Here is a 21,899-nt window from a genome sequence, read left to right on the forward strand (position 1 = left end):
TACAAAAATAACAAATTTTAAAATAATAATTGATTGTAAATCATTGCAAAAAAAGACGGCTTGGAAATTTCAAAATTAAATAATTATAGCAATAAAAAGAGGGCAGCACAAAAGCGTAAAAGTGCGACAAGTATAGCGCAGCTTTTACATTTTCATGTAAACGACGCACAAATATACCGAATTCGTCTCAGCTTTTGTTTATATGTTGTTCAGTTTAAGGCGTTGAGTTGGGTATTGTGGGGGGTTGATAAAATTTACTGTAATTTACCCCGTTTTATGCATGGTGGCATGATTTTCTCAATCATCAAGGTTTCGCCGGTCGAATTGGTTGGTACCTAACTAGGGGTTTCAATACGGCACCTTGCCTTAGAAATTAACTAGGTAGGTAGGTACCTACCTTGAAATTTATGTTTTTTTCAGTTCTGAATCGAAAACTACTGCTCCTGACGGCGGTCGGAGAGGCCATCATAACCAAGCGTTTTCATTGTAGTTAATTCAATCTGATTAGTGTCATGCCATCTTACAAAACACTTACTCTTAACATTTACACCAAGTTGGCTCAAAATACTTAACTTTTCAGCACAAATGGGGCCCTGTATCACCGCCCTGACGCCGCCGCGCTGGGAGCTACGGCACACCATCGCCAAACCGTAACGTCACTCGAATGATTTTGCTTGCGATCCGTTAGCTTATGATTGAATATGATAAGTCACACTTGGAACAGAGGTCCTAAAGAACCAAGTACAAAGAGAACAGATGGTTGAGTGCGAATCCTACTAGCATGCTGCTGGCGCTGGCGCCGCGGCTCGCTAGCGTTTTGCAGTGATGCAATAGCTTAGTGTCAGAGTGAAATTTGTTGATATTGCCATGGGAGCCGAGCGTGCAGCGCACTGCAGCGCTCTGCCATGAAACACCGCCCTGGCTGACTGTGGGAATTTTTATCACCATAAGTCTTCAACAAGTTCAACTAACCATGACCAGTGATAAAGCATAAGCTCATGACAGCAATAAGCTATTGCTCTAGTGCTTCAGAATATGAATCTAAAACAATTAACTTTTTCTGAAATATTCTGAGTTTTACTGTACCAACCTACTTTCACTGTCATCACCCACTCCTCTTCACCTTCTCCTGACTCTTTTTCCTCTCCTCTAATACCCTCCTTTGTCTTCTCTAATTTTAATCTCTTCCTCTGACTTCCCTCCATGCTGTCCCTCTGAATCTCCTCCCTCATCCTCTCCTTCCTTCCCCTCCCTCACCCTCTCCTCTCTCTCTCTTCTCTCTTCTCTCTTCACTCTTCACTCTTCTCTCTGCTCTCTGCTCTCTGTTATCTGTTCTCTGTTCTCTCTGTCTCTCTCTCTCTCTCTCTCTCTCTCTCTCTCTCTCTCTCTCTCTCTCTCTCTCTCTCTCTCTCTCTCTCTCTCTCTCGCTCTCTCTCTCTCTCTCTCTCTCTCTCTCTCTCCCTCTCTCTCCCTCCCCCCTCCCTCCCTCCCTCTCTCTCTCCTTCTCTCTCCCTGACTAGCTGCATGCTCTGCCTACAGGTATTCTGGGCGCTGACAGCCATCGGCTGGGTGTACGCGGTGCTGGCCGCTCAGCGGGTGGCGCAGCGCCAGGTAGCCTCGCTCCCTGTAGCGGAGGACCTGCTCTGAACGTCTCTGTCCAGTCCAGGGGGCAGCCATGGGCCGTACCTCGGGCGCCAAGAACAAGGCGTCCACGTCGGCCGGCAGTCCGCGCTCGCCGCGCCCAGAGAGCGGCGGCCCGGTGCGCCGACGCCTGCGGCTGCCCGAGCTGGTCGAACTGTCATTGACGCCATACCCGCTCAGCCTCAGCACCGAGATGATTATGGCAATGAACGCAGAGGCCAGTACAATACAGGTGAGCAGTTTTGAATGGGACGTGCATTGATATTACTGGTTAGGTGCGTGATGGGAGAAATGATAAAGTTAAGGAAGGAGTAGAAACGTGCCAAGGCATATTTGAATCGTACGATATTAATGGTCTTGGTGCGTGCTATATGAATTGGTAATGGATGGTGCCAATGGTTTATTGGGGATGATTTCAAGCCGATAAACGGTGGTCGTTACCAATTTAGCTCGAGAGTTTGAATGGACGGATAAAACAGAGCCGGAGCCAGCGCCAAGCTGAGATGCCCACTGCGCATCTCACTAGGAATCCAACGCGCTACCCACTGAGGCACAGGATAAAGCATGAAATGGACGTTGGGAAATGGAATGTTAAAAAAGTTTCACTAGTCTTACTCCAACACGAACATTTTTTTCCAGAATAAGCTCAAAAGTGTCTCGAAGAGTATCGTGGAAATTGAAGAGGAGCGCGTCAAAGGCGACCCTAACCTGGATGCCATCAACAGCTTTCACGAAAAGATACAGCAAGAAGGCAAACTCACGCCCGCCAACAAGGTAACGGGACTAATTAGCGTTCAGTGAATCTTTTGATCAGAACAACATGTTCGCAGTGACTGCGTGGGCAGCCAACGGACATTGCCAAGTCGAGACAAGGGCGTCTTCCTGACGTGACTTTCATTTCCTCTCCGAAGGTAAAGCTGAAGAGTTTGTACGTGACGGCACGCAGCGACGCTGAGAAGGAGGCCCAGCTGATCAGAAACGCCCTCGCCTCCATCTACGAGATCAGGACGATACGCAATGAGCTGCGCCTTCAGGTAGACAAAAGCGAGTCTGTGACGAAACAAGAAACAATAAATCCAGTTGTGGATAAGACGCATGGCAGCGATGACGCCTCTCATCATGCTTTTGTGACTTTTATATAAGATTGCAGCGCTTTCCGGTAAAAAATGCTTATTACTCCTCTAACTTTGCTGCATTGTAGCAGATAGCGAAAAGTCCATCGACAATTCTGGTGGCGTCCATATTGGCGACAGTGTGACCTGGCGTGACCCCACCTCAGGCCAAGCACTCTGGGAACAAGGAGACGATCCGTCGCGGCGCGCTGATGAAAATGCTGCAGAATACGGCGCAGACTCTGCCGCTGTGGATCGGCAGCCCGGGCGAGGAGCCACCCGCACTCTGCGGCGCCGTCCAGGCCGAGTCCAATTACGCGGCCAAGGTAAGACGGTATGGCGATTGGTGGTTAGCTCTACCTGAGGTAAGAGTCCTACGTTAGAATGCCTAGCTGCGCGGCTGAGGTAAGACGAGAGACGGGTGGTTATCTTTGGTGTTTAGTGAGAGCGAGACGCCGCAGTCTTCAGTTGTGTTGCAGTGAGGTGAGGTAAATGTCAAATGGTGAAGTGGCTGGATATCCGGTTTTCGGCGATGCTTGATCCTCGTGGCTTTCGACGTCGGCTGTCCCATATCGATAAAATAAACCTCATCCGCTATGCCGCCAGCCTCGGCACGAGTGACGTAATTGTCCGTTGCCCCATCAAGGCTGTACCTTGCTAACCCTACCTGGTAAGCCGCTCTGCTCTGGTTCCCATGCTGATGCCTGATACCACCAACCGCTGTGTCGCCAGGCGGGAGATATGGTGGCCGCTCTGTACCGCGGCAGTGACGGCGAGGAGAACTGGATTCTGGCCGAGGTGATCTCTTACAACCCCTCCAGCAGCAAGTACGAGGTGGAAGACATTGACGAGGAGCAGCGGGAGCGGATGGTGCTCAGCCGGCGGCGGGTCATCCCCCTGCCCACCATGCGCGCCAACCCGGACACGCAACCGGAGGCGCTCTTCCACGAGGGCGATATTGGTAGGTGGCAGAAGGGGGGATAGAGAGAGGGGGAGGAGGGATAGAGAGAGAGAGAGAGAGAGAGAGAGAGAGAGGAGAGAGAGAAAGAAAGAAAGAGAGAGGGAGGGAGGAAGAGCGGGAGGGAGGGAGGGAAGGAGAGGGTTAGTTGAGAGGCAGTTTCTGTCAGTGACAGAATGGAGCGGGGCGACATCGACCGGCAAATGTTTGTATACAATTTTTCTGATGCCCCGACAGCCTTTCCATTTCCATTGTAAGGCGAATTTATTAGGAGTATTTTTGTATCTTTAAGTCAACAAAGATGTTGGAAAAAGTAACGTCATCCATTATCGATACAACGTCATTAACAGTAACTTTTGTTTCCCTTTGTTTGTCGTCCAAGAGCAGCCCAGTATTTTATGTACGCGCAACTGACCAACTCTCCTGCGTGTCTGTTCGGCAGTGAACGCCATCTACCCGCAGACGACGTGTTTCTACAAGGGCGTGGTTAAGAGCTCGCCGGCCACTGCGGTGGACGACTACGAGATTCTGTTCGAGGACTCGTCGTACGCGGACGGGTTCGCGCCGCCACTCCGCGTCGCTCAGCGCTACGTCATAGGCTACAAGGAGAAGAAGAGCAAGAAAGAGTGAAAGCCTTGAGAGTCATGGTGGGCAAGTGGGAAATGCTGCGTGGGCTTGGTTGGGAGATATGGTGTTGAGATGTGTATGCAAGTGTGAGTGAAAGTGGTGTAAATGGGCAGATTGGAGACTATAAGGGCAGCTGACACAAGGATCGAGACTCGAGCGAAAGGGTGTACAAAGTATCACGGATCTCTGACCGGTCGCTCCGCGGTATGGCGTCTGAAAGGCTCCGCTCGACAACGGCGACAAGTCCGCGCCGCTGAGTCGAGCAGCACCGCCCAGGGCTCAAACTAGAGGTCCGCTTACGATGCTTGGGTTCGCTGCAACGTGTCTGAACCGTCGCGTTTCATTCGTCTGATGAATATTCTCTACCTGCGGGTCTTGTGCTCATTTAGGCAGGCTGAGCAACACAAACGACACGAACAATTTGTCATTTAGCCATGTCATATATCGCATGTTCATATTCTGCACAGTGTACATACTCATGGAGCACATGCACCGTTTCGTAATACTACGATTGTACGACTGGCCGATTCGTTTATCTGTCCGTGAAAGAGGTAGTTGAGATTTGACAGGAGACTCCTGCGTGGAAAGCCCAGTGTCCGAAGAGCGTTACGTGTCGAGTGAGGCGAGGTCAGGTCACTTGCATCCATTTCTCGCCTGGCTAGGGAACTTCAGTACGGGCGGTTACATACGTTTTGGCCTGCAGACAATTTTGCAAGTCTGCCCGTCTCCCTCGCCCTTCCATCCACGTTAGTATAAAGGCCTGGCTACACTATGCGTTTTCTGCGTGCGTTTTTTGCAGGTTTGCGTTTTTTGCGTAATATCGTTCTAGAAAAAAGTCATAAATGATACAACTTTTCCATTAGTTGGATACAAAAGTTAATATAATTCTGATTTTAACTAAAATTTAATATAAAAAACATCACAAAACCGTAATATCGTTATTTTTCTAGAACGATATCACGCAAAACACGCAAACCCGCAAAAACGCACGCAGAAAACGCATAGTGTAGCCAGGCCTTAACTTAGCAGCATATGTACAGTCCAGACCTTTTTTCATTTCATCCAATGTATGATGTAACGCATCACTGTAATCACCATAGCTGATGCTGTTCATTGTAAGTTAAAAGTTGCATCAGATGTATTGTGCATTCCCTTTCAAGATAAACATTCCTATAACACGGAAGGCATGGCAAGCCTAAATCACAATGCTAACTGCTTCGCACAAGCCCGAATCACATCGATAACTAATTGGCACAACTACAAGCCTGAATCACATTGATAACTGGTTGGCACAAGCCTCAATCACATTGACAACTGACAGCACAAGCAATAATCACACTTTTCATCACCATATGTAGACGTTGTACAATGATCACAATATGCAATAAGCTATCAGTCATTCTTCACTAACAGGCAAGACAGCGTCGGAACCCGAGCCCGATCAGTAGGCAATATACGCGATGTTACAGTCAAGACAACGGCAACAAACGACGCGAAGGCACGGACATCCTATTGGAATGCCCTGTACGGAAATGCTGAAATCATATAAATACCACATTCATTGGCTTCGAAGTCGTCCGTTACAAACTACAAACAAACCATGAAGACTAAAATACTTCTAACGGTACATCTACATATGGATATTATGATCTTAGCTAAATTACAAGTCACAGTTTGAAAGTGGAAGGCACCATGATTGTATCATTTTTCAGCAAAGGCCTCATCAACTGGCACTACCTAAGTAATTTGCTAGCACTAACTCGCCACGTTTGACTAATGCTGTCGTACATTAAAGTACCTTTCAAGTTTCTTCACCACAGAGGCGTAACAGCACTGCGTTATATGACCTAATCAATCGGGGTATCTAATTGGAATCTAACTACATACCAGTAAAACGCCTTTTGGGCGAAGAACGAGCGAGCGAGATAGTGAGCCCTGCACGTGCGGAAGGGCGAGAGGGTGCTTCCAACGGGCTTGCGCAAAGCACCCTTCTAACTGGTCGCTAGCGGTGTGCCAAATTTGAACGCAATCGGCCCAGCCGTTCCTGAGATCTGGAAGCGGCATTCTGCACGTGCGCACGTGCAAACGGGGTCCAAAATGACTTTTGCACGGCACCCTACTAACTGGTCCCCAACCGTGTACCAAATTTGAGCGTAATCGGCCCAGCCGTTCTCGAGATCTGGAAACGCCCCCTGCACGTGCGCACGTGCAGTAGCACCCTAACCGCAACACATGGGAATGCATTGCCTGGTGGGTGCCTACCTGTATGCCAAGTTTCAGCGAAATCGCCCCAGTAATTACCAAGTTACTGAAATGGGAACAAATTTGGCACCTCTTATTGTTGTATTTTGCACGTGCACTGGGGGTGACCCACATGCATCGAGAGTATCCTATTTTGGCTAGAAGGGATGCTGCTACCCTATAAAAATTACCGCAAGTCAATCGCCCAAGCGGCTGCCGAGATATGAGCCTCTCAAAATCACTACTTTTGCAAAACAGCTTGAACACCCTTGACTTTTCACGTGGCACGTGCCACGACGGTCACTGAGATGTATCAAAAGTAGTCAATTACGGGGTAGAAGGGATGGGGCTACCCAACAAAAAAGACCGCAGGCCAATCGGTCCAGCGGTTGCTGAGATATAAGCCTCTCAAAAGCGTTACAGGCCGGGCCGGGCCGGGCCGGGCCGGGCCGGGCCGCTCATACTGAGATTTTTCCGTTATATTGAAAAGACTCACTTCGCTCGCTGCGCTCGCTCGCTCGTAACAATTTGTACGATCGATTTGCAGCTCCTGCAAGAATCACATTGCATTTGATTGGCATCACATAATCTGAATCATTGAATCACTTTGGCTTCAGAGACCACATTTGAGGTCTTGCAACTTAATCTATTCTATCGATCGCATAGTGCATTCTTAAATGTTTCGTTCAGTAAAATACATTAACGGTAACTGAAAGAACAAGCAGCGTGAAGCGACACAACGGCTCATCGTAACACCGAAACATCTGGCGAACAGATCAGTGCTAAACAGACATCTACTAAAGAGCTCACAAGTGGATGGCCAGTCTCTCACAAACACTGGGGAGTCAGAAAATTGGCCACATGTCATTCTCCATGTAAACATCTCACAAAAAAAAATTAAACAAACAAACTTGAACAGTTTATAAAATGAATCAACCTCGTCTGGCAAAGTTGACTGGCCCTCGGTGACAGTATGACTATAATCATGCCCACAATAAGAATATCATGACTATACCAGCTTTCATTAAAATATTTTCTTTTCGTCATTCATTGCATCAGAACACTCAACTCAAAGTCCTGCCCAACTTAAAAGTACAACTTACCGACAGATTGATACACCGGTGCATTCTCACCGATGAATTAGAGAGAAGGAGCGGCATATTCTATCCTCGCCCACTTAGCGAATTGGCTGGGCTGGGCGGAGCTGCGGCAGTGCCTAGTCTACAGAATGCCGGCAGTCCTCAATACACCGGCAGTGGTACCAATGTGTCGGTCCTCAATGCGCCGGCTGGGCGGGCGGAGCGGCGGTAGTCTTCAATCACCGGCAGAAGTCTCAGTATGTCGACAGCAGTCCTCATTGCACCGGCTGGGCGGCGGGCGGAGCGGGAGCGTTGGGGGTGACGCCGTGGCTCTGCATGAACTCCACCAGCTGGCGCGGCAGCTCGGCGAGCACGGCGCGTGCTAGACCGGCCTGGGTCTCCGGGCCCAGTCCGTACCGGCCCAGCAGCGGCAGCAGCTCTGTAACCACGCACCGCCGTCAGCCGGGGAGTGGGTGGGACTCTGGCTACTGGTATTAAAGGTTTGGAGATGCCAGGACTGAAACGGCCTTTTGACGGACATGCTTTGAAGCTAACTATGATCAATGATGGGGGTGGCGGGGTTACGAGTATAATCTATGATCGGTACGCTAGAGAAAGCAAAGTACGAGCGATGTGTCTGCTGAGCACATCAAGCTTTCCCAACTGGTCCCATCCCTCTCAGTTCCACCCGTTTTCGTCCCGAGCCCCGAGGTGTCCCATGCCACTCCACTTCGTCCCGGCGTCTCACCGACAAACTGGACCACGTCTCTGGCGGCGGATCGGCCGGCGGCGTCCCTCAGTCGTCCTCCGTCACAGTCCAGGTACTCCATCGCAGAGAAGTCCTCGCTGCCGACGCCGACTATGATAATGGAGAGGGGCAGCGCTGACGCGTCCACCAGCGCCGCCACCGTGTCCAGCCGATCTGCGGGAGTGACGGACGGAGGTCAGCAGACGACAGAGGGCCGATCAGAGGTCCCTGGGAGATTACTTAGAGGGCTAAGGCTAATCAGGTAGAGCCAAGAGCACTGTAATTGAGGTCCAGCACTGTTGGCGCATTCACTGTCGATAATCTCACATAAATATTCCCACCATTGACTATAACGAGACATTCCCAGTCACATCACGCCTATAGAACACGTGACACCGCCACTGATTTCTCTCGTCAGTCGCGTGACACCGCCCTGTGACGCCACCCACCTGTGATAATGCCGTCAGTGATGATGAGCAGCACGTAGTAGTCGCGGTCCGGCGGGGAGCTGGCCGCGATACGCGACACGTGCCGGATTACCGGCGCGAAATTTGTGGGACCGTACAGCTGCACTGGAACGAAACGCGTGGGATCGTAACAGCTGCATAGTAATACAGCACGTGGGATCGTAACAGTAGTACTGTAACGAAAGTCACGTGAGATCGTAACAGTTGTACTCAGTAACGAAAGTCACGTGGTGATACATGAAGCAGATGTCGCTATTTCGGTCGTCATATCGATCAATAAAGGTAAATCTGCGTTCAAAGTGGTAGTATGGCTATAATTCCAGCGAGTGGTATGCATGTGTGCAGCGAATGGTATACATGTTTTCAACGGGTGGTAGAACATTATACCTGAGTTCAGAGAGTGGTAGAATGATAAACCTTTGTTCAGCGAGTGGTAGAATAGCATACCTGTGTTCAGAGAGTGGTAGAAGATTATACCTGAGTTCAGAAAATGGTAGAATGGTATACCTGTGTTCAGTGAGTGGTAGAACAGCTGTATACCTGTGTTCAGCGAGTGGTAGTACATATTACAGTGTACTGTGAATACAGTGTAACTCCCTATACCTGTGTTCAGCGAGTGGTAGTAGGCCTGCAGAATGCCGTCCACGCCCTGGCAGTACGGGTTGCTCGGGTGGCCGTTCAGGAAGAACTCGTGTGACACGCGACCGTCCGGCGGCACGCGTCCGCCGAACCCCAGACACGGAAACTGCTTATCTGCAGACGCACAGAGAAACGGGTCAGAAGGACGGCGTCTGAGGGTCTGATAGGGGAGGAAGCGGACCGTTTCGACATACTTTCGGACGGAATAAATGCGCACCAAGTGTGCTGAAGGACCGTAGATAAACCCTCGGGCCTATGCCTGTGGTAATGCTTCAATATAGTACACAGACTTATACAATATTCGCGTTCTACAAAAGACTGTAGCCTAGGAAGCTGGTTAAAGATGGTAAACACTGTAATTTGTCAAAATCTAGTACGAGTGACACTGGTTCTTCACATAACTTCAATCGTTACGGTACACGTAAAAAACCACCTAAGTGCAGATAATCAATCACTCAGCCGAATGTAAGACATTCTGGTCACGAACTTTAGGTGATAATGCCCCGATATCTTCCGGCTATCGTAGTCCCGTATGATGCTGCCCCATGTTTCACAGATGTCCTAAACCTGTATGATGCTGCACCCGTATCTCATCGGTGTCGTAGTCCTGTATGAAACTGCCTCGAAATTCCACCACTGCCGTAGTTATGTATGACACTGCCCCTCCATCTCATCGGTGTCGTAGTCCTGTATGATACTGCCCCGCCATCTCACCGGTGTCGTAGTCCTGTATGATGTTGCCCACGGCTCTCACCGGTGTCGTAGTCCTGTATGATGCTGCCCACGGCTCTGATAGCCGTCATGTACTGGTTATCTCCACCGCGTGGGTCTCGGTAGTGCAGGGAGCGCGGGTCGGTCGGATACCCGTTGGACGCCGTGAAGTCTACGGCCACCGTGAAGTGCAGCTGAGTGCCCGACTGGATGTAGTCCAGAAACGTCACCTGAGAGTGAGCGGAACAGAGGATGGATTGATGGGAACAGAAACAGAACTAAATCCCCGAGGAATACGCCGAGAAGAAAGTGATTCGACAGACAACTCAGGAAGTCGACTAAAAACAGAATCTTTAACAAAAACAGGATCTTAAACAATCTGTTAAATCGCATGGGAAATGGTATGATGGCAATCATCAATACCGGGAAGTGGCAAAAAGTACAAGCGCAATACGACTTGGAGATAAGAAAACGACAACAGGTCCCAGGCTATGTGCCGCACAAAAGAGGTTAGCACAACGTCAATCGCAAACGGGTGCCACCCTCATCAAAGTCTTTAAGAACAGGCGGGATGTGTACTGGGAGCTGCTACCGACTGATTACATAATAAAGTTAACGAAATCGGCGAGAACGTGCCCCACAGGACTGAGGGAGGGCGTCGTGCCTCTCGTCCCGCGGGTAGCATGAAGATGAAAATGAAGACCATTGATGAAGAGTGTGCCTTTCCCTATGACCCCACCAGGCGACCACCCGCCCCTCCCTCCGCTCGTCGTTCGCACCTGCTGCGCGATGCGAGCAGAATTCACCAGCAGAGTGCCCGAGTCGGTGTACTTCTTCTTCTTGGCCCTCTTCTTTTCATTGACCAGCTTCAGCTGACAGCCGGGCTCGAGGAGCTGCTCCACGGGCACGGTACAAGATCCAATCTCGTCGTGCGTACCGTCGTTATCCCAGTCGAAGCAGCGGAGGAGCACGAGCCGCCGCAGGTCGCCGGCGCAGAGGGAGCCCAGCGGCACCGTCACCGGCCGCCAGTCGGCCGACAGGCTGTTCTTGACCACCTCCGTGCGGTGTGTCAGTGTAGTCGAGCCGTCGGCGTTCACCCGACTGAGCTCCAGGAACGGGTCACTCTTGCCGAATGTGTCCTTCTTGTCCAGGTTGCGGGCGCTCAGGGAGAGAGTGAGCACTTGGCGACAGGCGGAGACCTCCTCGGCGGTGACCAGCAGCAGGCCGCGGCCGCCCGACAGACGCCGCTGGAACTGAAAGAAACACTGCAATTGAAACGTGGAACGGTGCGACACCGCCGACAAGTCTTGCCCGTATAGAGCACAACACACCGTCAGATTCCTTTATTCCTTAAACGAAGCTTTAAATACTGGCAAGCAATGCAAATAACTTTGTGAGACGCCATGCATACTGTGCGATTAAATGTTACCAGAAGTAACGTGCTGTCAGTAAAAGACATTTAACTGGATTAACAAAACCCTTTGCCCAGCGTTGCGTCACATCGTCGTCAAGACGACCCTCATCGAGCCTGTGACGGTCGTCGTCAATACCTTTCCGCCGAGTGAAGCCACCACCTCTCCGACCGAGCACTGCAGCTCGCCCAGTGCGTCCTGCCGCGAGACTGAGGCGACGCTGACGTCCCAGTCGAGCACGGCGAACCGCAGCAGCTGAGGCAAGGGCACCGGAGGAGGTCAAAAAACGGCACACGATAGGGCTGGAGAGCCTCAAACAATGCTATGAACAGGATAATTAAACAAAAAAGGCAAATTTGTTAGCTTACTCAAGTTCCAATGTGTTTGGGAAGCCTGACAAGAGCTAATACTTACCTGTTTTTCCTCAAACTTGTAGTTGATTTGGAACTTGGTGGCAAACACAGGATTGAGGCTATTCTTGACCACCTCTGTGCGCCCCAGTTCCACAAATGCCCCAGCTGCTCCCTCACAGATGTATAGCACACAGCATGGGTCCGACTTGGATGACAGGTCTCTGTCTGACAGGCCACTGAAAACAGATCATCAGGAGTCAGAACATGTCAGAACCTGTGTCTGTATACCCCAGTATGATTATTTATTAACAGTTATTTATAAAGTTATTATTTAACAGTTAAAGGGACTATCCCACCTTCAAAAATGTTGTTAAAACCAGTTAAATTGTGCCCGACTTTATAGATTGGATGACCAGGAACACGGTTCTGGCATTTATTTTTCATTTAACATCTTAGTCTTCCCATATTCCAAACACAAACATTCAAATATGTGACGTCACAGCCCAAAATTACCTCCTTCCCCAGGCCACATTACTGTCATAAAGCTGATTCTTTTTACTCTGTAGGCACCACAACAAAGTTCAGACCAAGTTTTTAGCGATTTTTCAACGAACAAACCCATTTAAATCAGAATGACTAAACGAGGTGACGTCACACTAACGGTCGCTCCATGTTGAAGATAGGGCCTTGTACAAGGCCCATTTTCAAATGAAGGGAACGAATTTCTTCAACACCAAGAGGCCGCGGGGGTTGCAACCTAGATAGATAGTGGTTTCTGAACCTCGCCGCAAACTTGGCTATCTCAACTCAAACCCCATGGTAAAGGTGGGATAGTCCCTTTAACAGCTGAAAAGAAATGTGCCATCTCACTGGGAACTTATTGCTAACACAAAGAAAATGGATGAGATTGTTGGAAATAGGCCAGCGTAACTGCTATACAGGTCACCAATTGGAAGTAAGCATGGATTTAACCAGGAAATTTGATTTAAGCTGTTTTAATTCCCATCAATAAAATGAATATAAAATCATTTATCAACTAGGCAACTTCAAAGATTTCTAATTGATTTTGCAATAAGCACCTAGCAAGTCAGAAAAAGGCTAACATTTAGACATTAATAAAAGTTAGGTGGTTATTTCAAACACATTTCATAGATAGATAATAACATCAGAGAATATGAACAAAACCATCTCATCCACCACCAACCAGAATGCAAGGCATGACTTATTTAAGGTCCAATTATTGCATTTTACTACTCAGGTGATAAACTGTGCAGATTTTGAATGGAGCCATGCCATGCCCCATGGCATGGGTGCTAATATGGTGTCCTACTGGTCTGCTTAGCTGGTACAATACTGCCCATGACAATGATGCATCTGAGGAGGACACAATGTGGTCAGCCAGAGAATAACTGGAATGTTTTGCAGTCTAAGCATCTAACAGTCTTCTCATCAAAAGTGAGTTTTTTTTAGTCTGTGATATAAAATACAAATTGTGCTAGTGTGTGTCCATTGTCATGTGGCATTGTAATGTTTTCCAGTTTAGGTAGTCATAGTGTGAACTAGGTATTGTAAACTAACCACCCTGGCTTGTAGGGGTAGTTGACTGTAACCTTGTACTGCAGTCTGGCCCAAGATCAATTGATGAATCCTCACCTGCATGCCACAGAGAGCTCTATCTGCGTCTGAGGCCCAGCTGCAGTGCCAGGCTGAAATGGCTGCTGATTGCCACTGAACATGATGATCTAGCAGTCCACCTAGAACAGGAAAATAGAGCATATTTTATGACCAGAGAACTAAAAGCTAAAAGTTACACATAAATTGATTATTGAGGTGAGTCATAGGTACAGTCCACAACAGAAGTAATGTTTAGGTTTAGGTTTAGGTTTTACTAGTGGGCTTGGGTAGACCGGGTCTATTCAGGGCCCACATCCGGATAAGGTCAGAAATGACTCAGTGAGGATTCCTTGTGGCACAGTGTTGGTCCAACCGGTTTTTGAAACTGTTCGTAGTCAGTGCCGATATAACTTCCTCTGGCAGAGCATTCCAGGGGGACACCACACGTTGAGAAAAGAACATCATCCTTGCATGGTGGGTCACTCGTTTCTTGGTCAGCTTGAGGCAGTGTCCTCTGGTTCTCCCCTCCTGGCTCTGCTGGAAGAAGTGCTCCGGCTTCAGCTTCGTCTTCCCCGTCAATATCTTATAGGTCTCGATAAGGTCTCCTCTCCGTAGGCGCTGTTCTACACTTGTCATACCAAGATTGATGAGTCTCTGCTTGTATGGTACGTTCTTCATCCCCTTCACCATCTTTGTCGCCCTTCTCTGAACTTTCTCCAACGCTTTGAAGTTTTGCGCCATGTACGGTCCAACCGCTTGGGCACAGTACTCGATGTGGGGTCGGACAAAAGCGTTGTAGAGTGGCTTGAAGTTTCTCCTGCTTATTGTGCGGAAGGTCGCCTTGAGCTGCTTCAGGGCTGACATGCCTCTGCTGGCTGCCATCTTGCAGTGTAGTGTCGGCTTCAATGTATTTTCCACAATCACTCCCAGGTCTCTCTCTTTGCAGGTCTCTTCTAGCGACTCCGAGGTTCCGTCCTGTGTCATATGGTACACTCTTCGAGGATTTCCTGTGCCGCAATGCATCACTTTACATTTGGATATGTTGAACTTCATCAGCCATGTCTGTGACCAGTGCGAGAGTGTGTCCATGTCTTGTTGGAGTGCCTGTGTGTCGTTGGTGCTGGTGACTGCCCCGTACATTTTCATATCGTCAGCGAACATCTTCACTCTGCTATGTAGTAGTTCGGGAATCTCATTGACAAAAAGCAGAAACATGACCGGTCCCAAAACCGAGCCCTGTGGGACGCCGCTTGAGACGTGGGCCCAACTTGAGTGGCTACTACCAACCTTCACCTGCTGCTGCCGTGCATGTAGAAAGTCTATCAGCCACCTCAATACTCTACCCTTCAGACCATAGGCACTTAGCTTGCGATAGTCTCTTATGCGGTACGGTGTCGAATGCCTTCTTGTAATCTAGGTATACGACATCCAGTCCCTTACCCCCATCCAATATCTCCGTCCACTCCTCGAATGACTGCAACAAATTGGTTTGACACGACCTCTTCTGTAAAAATCCATGCTGATGCTCACTGATGATATTGTGCTGCTCCAAGTGCTCAACAATGTGTCGCTTCAGTATCCTCTCCATGACTTTGCACACCTGTGAAGTGAGGCTGACTGGTCGGTAATTACTCGCATCACACCTTGCTCCTTTCTTAAAGATGGGTGAGATGATTGCCTTCTTCCAGTCCATGGGTAATTGTCCACTCTCCATCGACTTCCTGAATAGCAGGCACAGAGGCTTGGCTAACTGGTCCGCACATGCCCTGAGCACTGCGCTGGGCACTTCATCTGGGCCTGGGGCCTTGTTTGGGTTCAGGTTTCGCAGTTCCTTGAGCACTTGCTCTTCTGTTACATCGATGTCGGTCATTACTTGGTCACTGTCCAGACGATCCGGGAACTCTGGGATGTCACCTCCTCTTTCCTCAGTAAACACTGACTTAAAGAATGATTGCAGGACCTCTGCTGCTTCTTCATCTGTCTCCGTCAACTGGCCTCTGTTGTCCTTGAGTGGTCCGACAGCTGCTCTCACCCTCTGCTGTGTCCTGATGTAGGAATACAGCTTCTTTGGCGCTTGTTTAAGACTGCTTGTAATTCTGTTCTCATAGTCCCTTCTTGCTTTTCTTATCTTACTTGTCGTCTTATTTCTCTGCTGTACAAAACTCCTCCAATACTCTGTGCTCTTCGTCTCCACATATTCCTTCCAAGCTTTATGTTTCTTCTTGACTTCTCTCTCTAGGCCCTTGTGCCACCATGGCGCTTTGCACTTCTTAGTTCTTCCTGTCTTCATCTTTGGAACATGTTCCTCAATCATCCTCTTGAGTTTCCTCTTGATGCAATTCCAGGTTCCTTCTGTATCCATGTCCAACAAGATGTCGTCCCAGTTAACTTGTCTGAGTGCTGCAGACATGTTGGTATAGTTCCCTTTCCTGTAGTTGAACTTTGTCTGTTCACTTCTTCTCTCCCCATCACTATCATTGCCATACCTGAATAACCATGATAACACTACATGATCACTCTTTCCCACTGGACTGCTTGCCTCCAAGTTGTCTATCATAAGTTCTTCAGTACTAAACACCAAGTCCAGCTGTGATGGGGTACAACCCTCTCTAAATCTTGTCGGGAAACTTACATGCTGGAACAGCAATAGATCCTGGACCGATTCATAAAACATAGCAGCATCAGAGTCATCCGGCCCCCTTACTAGTCCTGCTTCCCAATCTATTTGCCCATAGTTAAAATCCCCCATCAGTAGTATACTTGAAGCTTGAAACCTTCTAGCACGCCCAATAAGGTCAATCAGTCTCTCATTGTTGTCAAATGTACTTGCCGGACTTCTGTAACATAAGCCGACAAGGATCCTGACTGCCCTTGTTGGCTTCACTATACACCAAACTGATTCTTTGTATGGCATTTCGTTAAGTTCCATACACTCAGAGACCGTTAGGCTGTAATGTGGGGTTTCAGTCATGGGTATGTTCTGCTTCTGAAGCTTAGAAACGATTAGCCAGACTACAGTGAAACTTTGAATGTAGCTTATATGTATCGTCACCCTTGCAGCTGCAACTTGAGGTATTGACATCTTCTTTTCGATCACTCCGCATTAAAAAATCGCCAGTCAAAGCCAGCCGTTGAGATTGGTAAAACCCTACATTACTTTAGCGGTGGGATGTACCTAATGACTTTGATTAGATCTCATTTCCCATCTATAAGCAAGGGGAACACATTTTGGGACACTGCGGTTTATATAGCCTTGGACACTGCTATCAAATGAATACAGCAATACTATAAAAACCAGACACATGACTTACCACTTATGAAACACTTATGAAATACGCGGTATATAAAAGACTTATGAAATATCAGCCTGTCAGAGAAAATACACAAAAACAGTACGGAAAAAACAACAAAAAAACTCAACAGTTTGAAAAGAATCTTTGTCATTGCTACGCCGTAACCGTCACATCTGGAAGCCCTCCTATTGCTACCATATTTCTAAAATACCTTCACTTTCCGCCTTCACTTTTCGCCTCTTACCTCTACTACAGCCACAGCCAAGTAAAGCTATCAGTCATCGTAAAGAATGAAGAATCATCTATGATCTACGTAGTACGTACCGTATCCTAGCCCTCGCCGGCACAGGAGGGGGGGGTTTATGCAACCCCCCTAAGGTTTTTCGCGAATAACTCGCGTAAAAAGCGGCCGATCGCGACGGAACTTTCAGTACCCTCGCATTGATTAATTTTACACGTTTCCTGAAAATTTCATGACCCTGACCCCAGTGACCTTTGACCTGTGACCTCTTTTCCGTGACCATGTTTGGCCGAAATCGCGATTCGGTGTATGTCGGCTCGCATTAGCCGCGCGTTTGCAAGCTTTTCGTGGTTTCAAACGTTCAAACATGTGATTTGATGTTGCTCCCATACATTAGGGTGGGTGTCAAGGTCACCTGAAGGTCAGGTCAGGTCATTGACCTTTGGTGACCTCGGGTGACCTCGGTTTACTTTTTCGAGTTTTACATGTTTCTAGGCTAGTTTTTGGAGCTGAATTCGAATTTAGCAACCATTTGAACATTTACGAAGTAGTTTTGGTGCCTTCGTAACATGTTACGAAGCTGTCAGAGGCGGTTGACACGTATTACGAATACCCGTCACAACCCCTACCGGTTGACCTGACCTGACCTGACCCGACCTGGTCTAAATGCTTAAAAACTCTGATCAAAACTAACACGATATTCATGATCAGCACCCCGGAAAACCACATAGCAGCCACACTTTACGACTTTCTAACAGGTCCCGATTTTCTCGGTTTTCCGGTCATTGACCTGACCTGGAAGGTCACCCGATGACCTAGGACCTTAAAATTGGGTATCATCGGCTTCCTCTCGTGTCGGGCAACACGCTCGTTTTTTCCGCGAAGCTCTAGCTCAATCGGGGGCCAAACGCGAGGGGGGGGGGGTCGTACGGGGACCCACAGTTGCTACCGTACAGCGACCCTGAGTAAATTGTCCCAGCACACTCACAGGGAACAACGATAAGCTGTCAGAGGGCACTCACAGAAAACCTCAGCTGCTCTTGTTCAGGGACCGGCAGTCGATATCAATGTTATCGGTTGTTACTGGGCAGGACAGACGGCTAGAGTTGGGGTTCGTGTACAGTAGCAACTGCGGGTCCCCGTACCAACCCTTGTGCCGTCGAAGGACGCAAAATGGCCTGTACCGGCGAGGGTTTTAAAACTTGAACTTAGCAGTCAGCAACAACCGAACCGATCGAAACAAAAATATGGATATTCCAGACTCCAGTAAGTAGTACCTAACCATTGTCCATTTGAAATTTTAACTTACCTTACCTTAGGTACGGCTCTCGCGAGATTAAGCGGTAGTTGCACTTTAACATTTCCGGTTATATCTCAGAAACTAATAGATCTACGATGAAGCCATTTTACACGATCATGGCCGGCTTGTGACAAGACAAGTCGATCGCATCTTCAACACTTAAAAGCTTAAGACGACGTGGATATAGCCTGAAGTAGGTACACTAAATTTTCTAGGTGCAAAACCCGCCGCGAGACCTGTACCTTGAAGTCAAGATTCCTTGTGGTGGTCGGGTTATGTATAGGTAAAGGCAGTAAAGCCTGGAGGTCCCGCTCTCATCGAACTCATGTGTTCCGTTCTGACTCGACTAAGTCGGTGTCAGGCACCAGATGATACTGAAGCGGAGCCCCGAGTGGGCATTCAGACGGCTTTTGAATAGGCTGCCTACGTTCAGCGAAGGAGAGCCTACAACCTCGGCCGGCAGTCCAATTCCATTCCAGTCGTTCACCACACGAATGGCAAAAGCTGACCTCCTGACTCTGCTTGAAGCTGGGGCTTTCCGGATCTTGAACAGGTTGAGCTGGTGACATCGCGTAGAAGCGTCGGTAGCGAGAGTGAATAAACTGTTTGGATCCACATCTATGCCGCCATGGAAGATCTGGTAGGTCGCTATCATGTCGCCTCTTCTTCGCCTGTAGTATAGAGACGGCAATTCAGAGTTCTAAGTCGGTCTTCGTAGGGCAGTTGACGGAGACTTGCTACCAGCCGAGTGGCTCTACGTTGAACTCTTTCAACGAGTTTCTGGTCAGCTCTGTTGTTCGGGCCCTGCATACAAGGTTACCGTACTCCAAATGAGGTCTCACTAGGCATTTCTCCGTCCCGCTGCGCTTGCAAAGACATGACTGGTGGATACGGGTCTATGTATTCCTGACATTTACCCCAAGTCATGCTCTTTGGGTGAGGGTAACGCCCCCGTGAGGTACACATCAGGGTAACAATATACATAGCCGGGAGCACGTTCACAGTGCTACAAGATAAACGAGACAGGCGGCGGCGGGGTGGCGGTGGACAGAACACATATTGTCACGTGGCACTGCGGGCGCTCACTGAGGCCTGAGGGCCGGTGGTGCTCACGTCGTGCGGTAGGTGTCGCTACAGGCTACAGTTTGCGCCCGCGGGCAGAGAAAGGCTTTGCTGCGCGCCACTGTTAGTCGCGCGCATCAAATACATTTCTCCGTCCCGCTGCGCTTGCAAAGACATGACTGGTGGATACGGGTCTATGTATTCCTGACATTTACCCCATAGGAGCCATATGGGGTGGTAGTTTTTGAGCGCCCATTTAGCCTAATGCTACCAACTCTTACTGGCTACCCCTGGCGACACCATTTCATTGTGGAAAATAAATGAGCGTGACGTCGTCCAAGAAAACGGGTGTAGGACACGAGGCACGCAGGGTCACCTCGGACTCCGGAAAACAGCGTCGAAGCAGTGTTGGCAACATGCCCAAAATTGGGCTGTTGGTAGCCTGGACTGTAGTGTCTCGCATGGGGCGTCTCGCGTCATGAACTCGGTGACGACCGCGCACAATTACGTATGAAATGCGACATGAATGTTAGATCCCTGTAGTGGGGGCAAGGTCAGATCAACCAGGCAGGAACATAGCCGGAAGTATAAAAACATGCACAACATATGACACATGGTCCATGGGTACTTTGGATGAAAGCACACTGGTGACAAGAAGTGAGGAGTACGTAGAGTATATTTGGTCGAAACAGACCAATTTGCGAAAAACATACTGTCCGGTCTGAAAAAGCCACGAGAAATCACTGCGATCCAGGTCACGGTTTAGGAATCTGTAAAAGTCAGAAAAAAATTGAAGACAGCCTGGACTGGCAATATATGCACGTGAAACCCCGCCCCTTGAACATGAAAAAGCCACCGGCACGAGCCTAGCTGACGAAACTGTATGCGCCCGGGCGCCAGGGTGCTATAAGTCTACGTGCGCCCAGGCGCGCCGGCGAGATACGGAGACTGCGGCTGCGGCTCCAGCATCCCGAGTCGCGCCGCGCAGCGCAGCAGACCGCCGACGCTCGCGGCCACGTCGCCGGCACCCTGTCCGGTCGGTGCCGCCGCCTGGCGGCGCGTATCGGTACGACCATCCCCACCCCCGGGGTGGGGAGGGAGCGAGGGAGGGGAAGCGGCCCGGTAGGGGGACGCGCCGGACAAAGGGACAGAGATGGCCGCGGATTAGTGGTCTAAGCAAAACGATTAGCTCAGGCCGCCCACGGGAGTCGAGCGTAGTCGCGGACAGCGCCGCAGCCCGAAGCGAAACTGCCGCACAGTGCCACGGGAAGATAGAAAAACCGCGAAAAAACTACTGTCAGCGGCTGTGCCGTTAGCGAGCGGAGTCAGGCGTGCAGGGGTCACCAACCGGCCGCACTGACGCGCCGCCGGAGACGGGGACGCAGTACAACGAGACGGCCGCACCGGGCCGTGAGAATAGGCACTAGGTATATTCCCGTCACGGGAAGGACTCGCCTGTAATTGAAAAGCGGCTCACCGCACTGTTGGTGCACACCAGACGCAAAGGAATTCCGAAAGCACACAGAACACATATTGTCACGTGGCACTGCGGGCGCTCACTGAGGCCTGAGGGCCGGTGGTGCTCACGTCGTGCGGTAGGTGTCGCTACAGGCTACAGTTTGCGCCCGCGGGCAGAGAAAGGCTTTGCTGCGCGCCACTGTTAGTCGCGCGCATCAAATACATTTGTATAACAGTGGCACTGTTTGCTGATCGAGAAGCACGAAGGAGCGTCGTATCACCGCTAACATTTGAGTGGCTTTTCTTACAGCTGCCGAAGCATGCCTCCTGAACTTATGCTTCAAAAGATTCGGAAGCCCTGTTGGTGAGACCACTCGCCAATTTCTTTTCCCCTAATTATCCCGGCACCGCCTTGGCTATTTCCCAGTACCCACGAAAAACCGACCCCCCCCCCCCACTGTTATCTCAAGAACCAATGGTATGGTCTTATTGAGCCCCGCAGTAAGAGCCTCGCAGAAAAAGGGAGCGTGTGCGCTTAACAAGCATCGCATGAAAGCCGTCAATTGTCGCAAACGTCTTTCGACTTTAGAGCCCACGATGATCTCTGCCGGGCCAACGTTCGAAACGGTGAAAAGACGTGACAGGTCTGATAAATCCTCTGTCTTGGATTGAGCAAGCTGTCTTGGACTGTATGCCCTAATTTTGCCATGATTAATTTTCTATAATCTAGGCAGCCAATCCGAGCCAGGATTTATTAATTTATAGATTTATATATAGATTATTATAGATTACAGGATTTATAGATTATGATTCACTTACATCTAATTTGACGACCGTAAAATAAAGACTGTTTTCCCTTATCACTTCTCACTGGTGCTACTGCGTGGTGCTCCGTTGCAATCTTTGAGCTGTTGTCCTGTGTTCCGGTGCAGTCGCCGTGCCT

General features: G+C 49.4%; 2 protein-coding genes across 8 annotated transcripts; one reads left to right on the forward strand and one right to left on the reverse strand.

Moving 5' to 3' along the window:
- Nucleotides 1-149: 149 nt before the first annotated feature.
- On the forward strand, nt 150-4,860 carry LOC122364068 (SAGA-associated factor 29-like). 3 transcript variants are annotated; one of them, XM_043334121.1, is made up of 7 exons: nt 150-327; nt 1,540-1,873; nt 2,281-2,415; nt 2,553-2,675; nt 2,921-3,079; nt 3,486-3,714; nt 4,154-4,860. In XM_043334121.1, exons 2-7 carry the CDS (start codon nt 1,676-1,678, stop codon nt 4,339-4,341), a joined length of 1,032 nt encoding a protein of 343 aa, XP_043190056.1. In that variant the 5' UTR covers nt 150-327; nt 1,540-1,675; the 3' UTR covers nt 4,342-4,860. The 3 variants fall into 3 exon arrangements, with proteins under 3 accessions (XP_043190056.1, XP_043190058.1, XP_043190057.1); XM_043334123.1 differs by having other exon boundaries at nt 170-204; XM_043334122.1 differs by having other exon boundaries at nt 225-259.
- Nucleotides 4,861-5,462: 602 nt separating this feature from the next.
- On the reverse strand, nt 5,463-21,177 carry LOC122364070 (copine-8-like). Of its 5 annotated transcripts, none has more exons than XM_043334124.1 (10): nt 20,976-21,177; nt 13,642-13,742; nt 12,050-12,224; nt 11,774-11,890; nt 11,003-11,476; nt 10,267-10,453; nt 9,477-9,626; nt 8,856-8,978; nt 8,407-8,580; nt 5,463-8,097 (listed from the first exon to the last, which is right to left on the reverse strand). In XM_043334124.1, the coding sequence occupies exons 2-10, from the start codon at nt 13,722-13,724 to the stop codon at nt 7,934-7,936; spliced, it is 1,647 nt and encodes a 548-aa protein (XP_043190059.1). In that variant the 5' UTR covers nt 13,725-13,742; nt 20,976-21,177; the 3' UTR covers nt 5,463-7,933. The 5 variants fall into 5 exon arrangements, with proteins under 5 accessions (XP_043190059.1, XP_043190060.1, XP_043190062.1 ...); XM_043334125.1 differs by having other exon boundaries at nt 20,954-21,177; XM_043334127.1 differs by lacking the exon at nt 20,976-21,177 and adding an exon at nt 16,914-17,045.
- Between the last annotated feature and the right edge of the window lie 722 nt (nt 21,178-21,899).

The sequence above is a fragment of the Amphibalanus amphitrite genome, unplaced genomic scaffold (genome assembly GCF_019059575.1).
Source record: "Amphibalanus amphitrite isolate SeventyFive unplaced genomic scaffold, NRLGWU_Aamphi_draft 000654F_arrow, whole genome shotgun sequence".
Classification (NCBI taxonomy): Eukaryota; Metazoa; Arthropoda; class Thecostraca; order Balanomorpha; family Balanidae; genus Amphibalanus; species Amphibalanus amphitrite.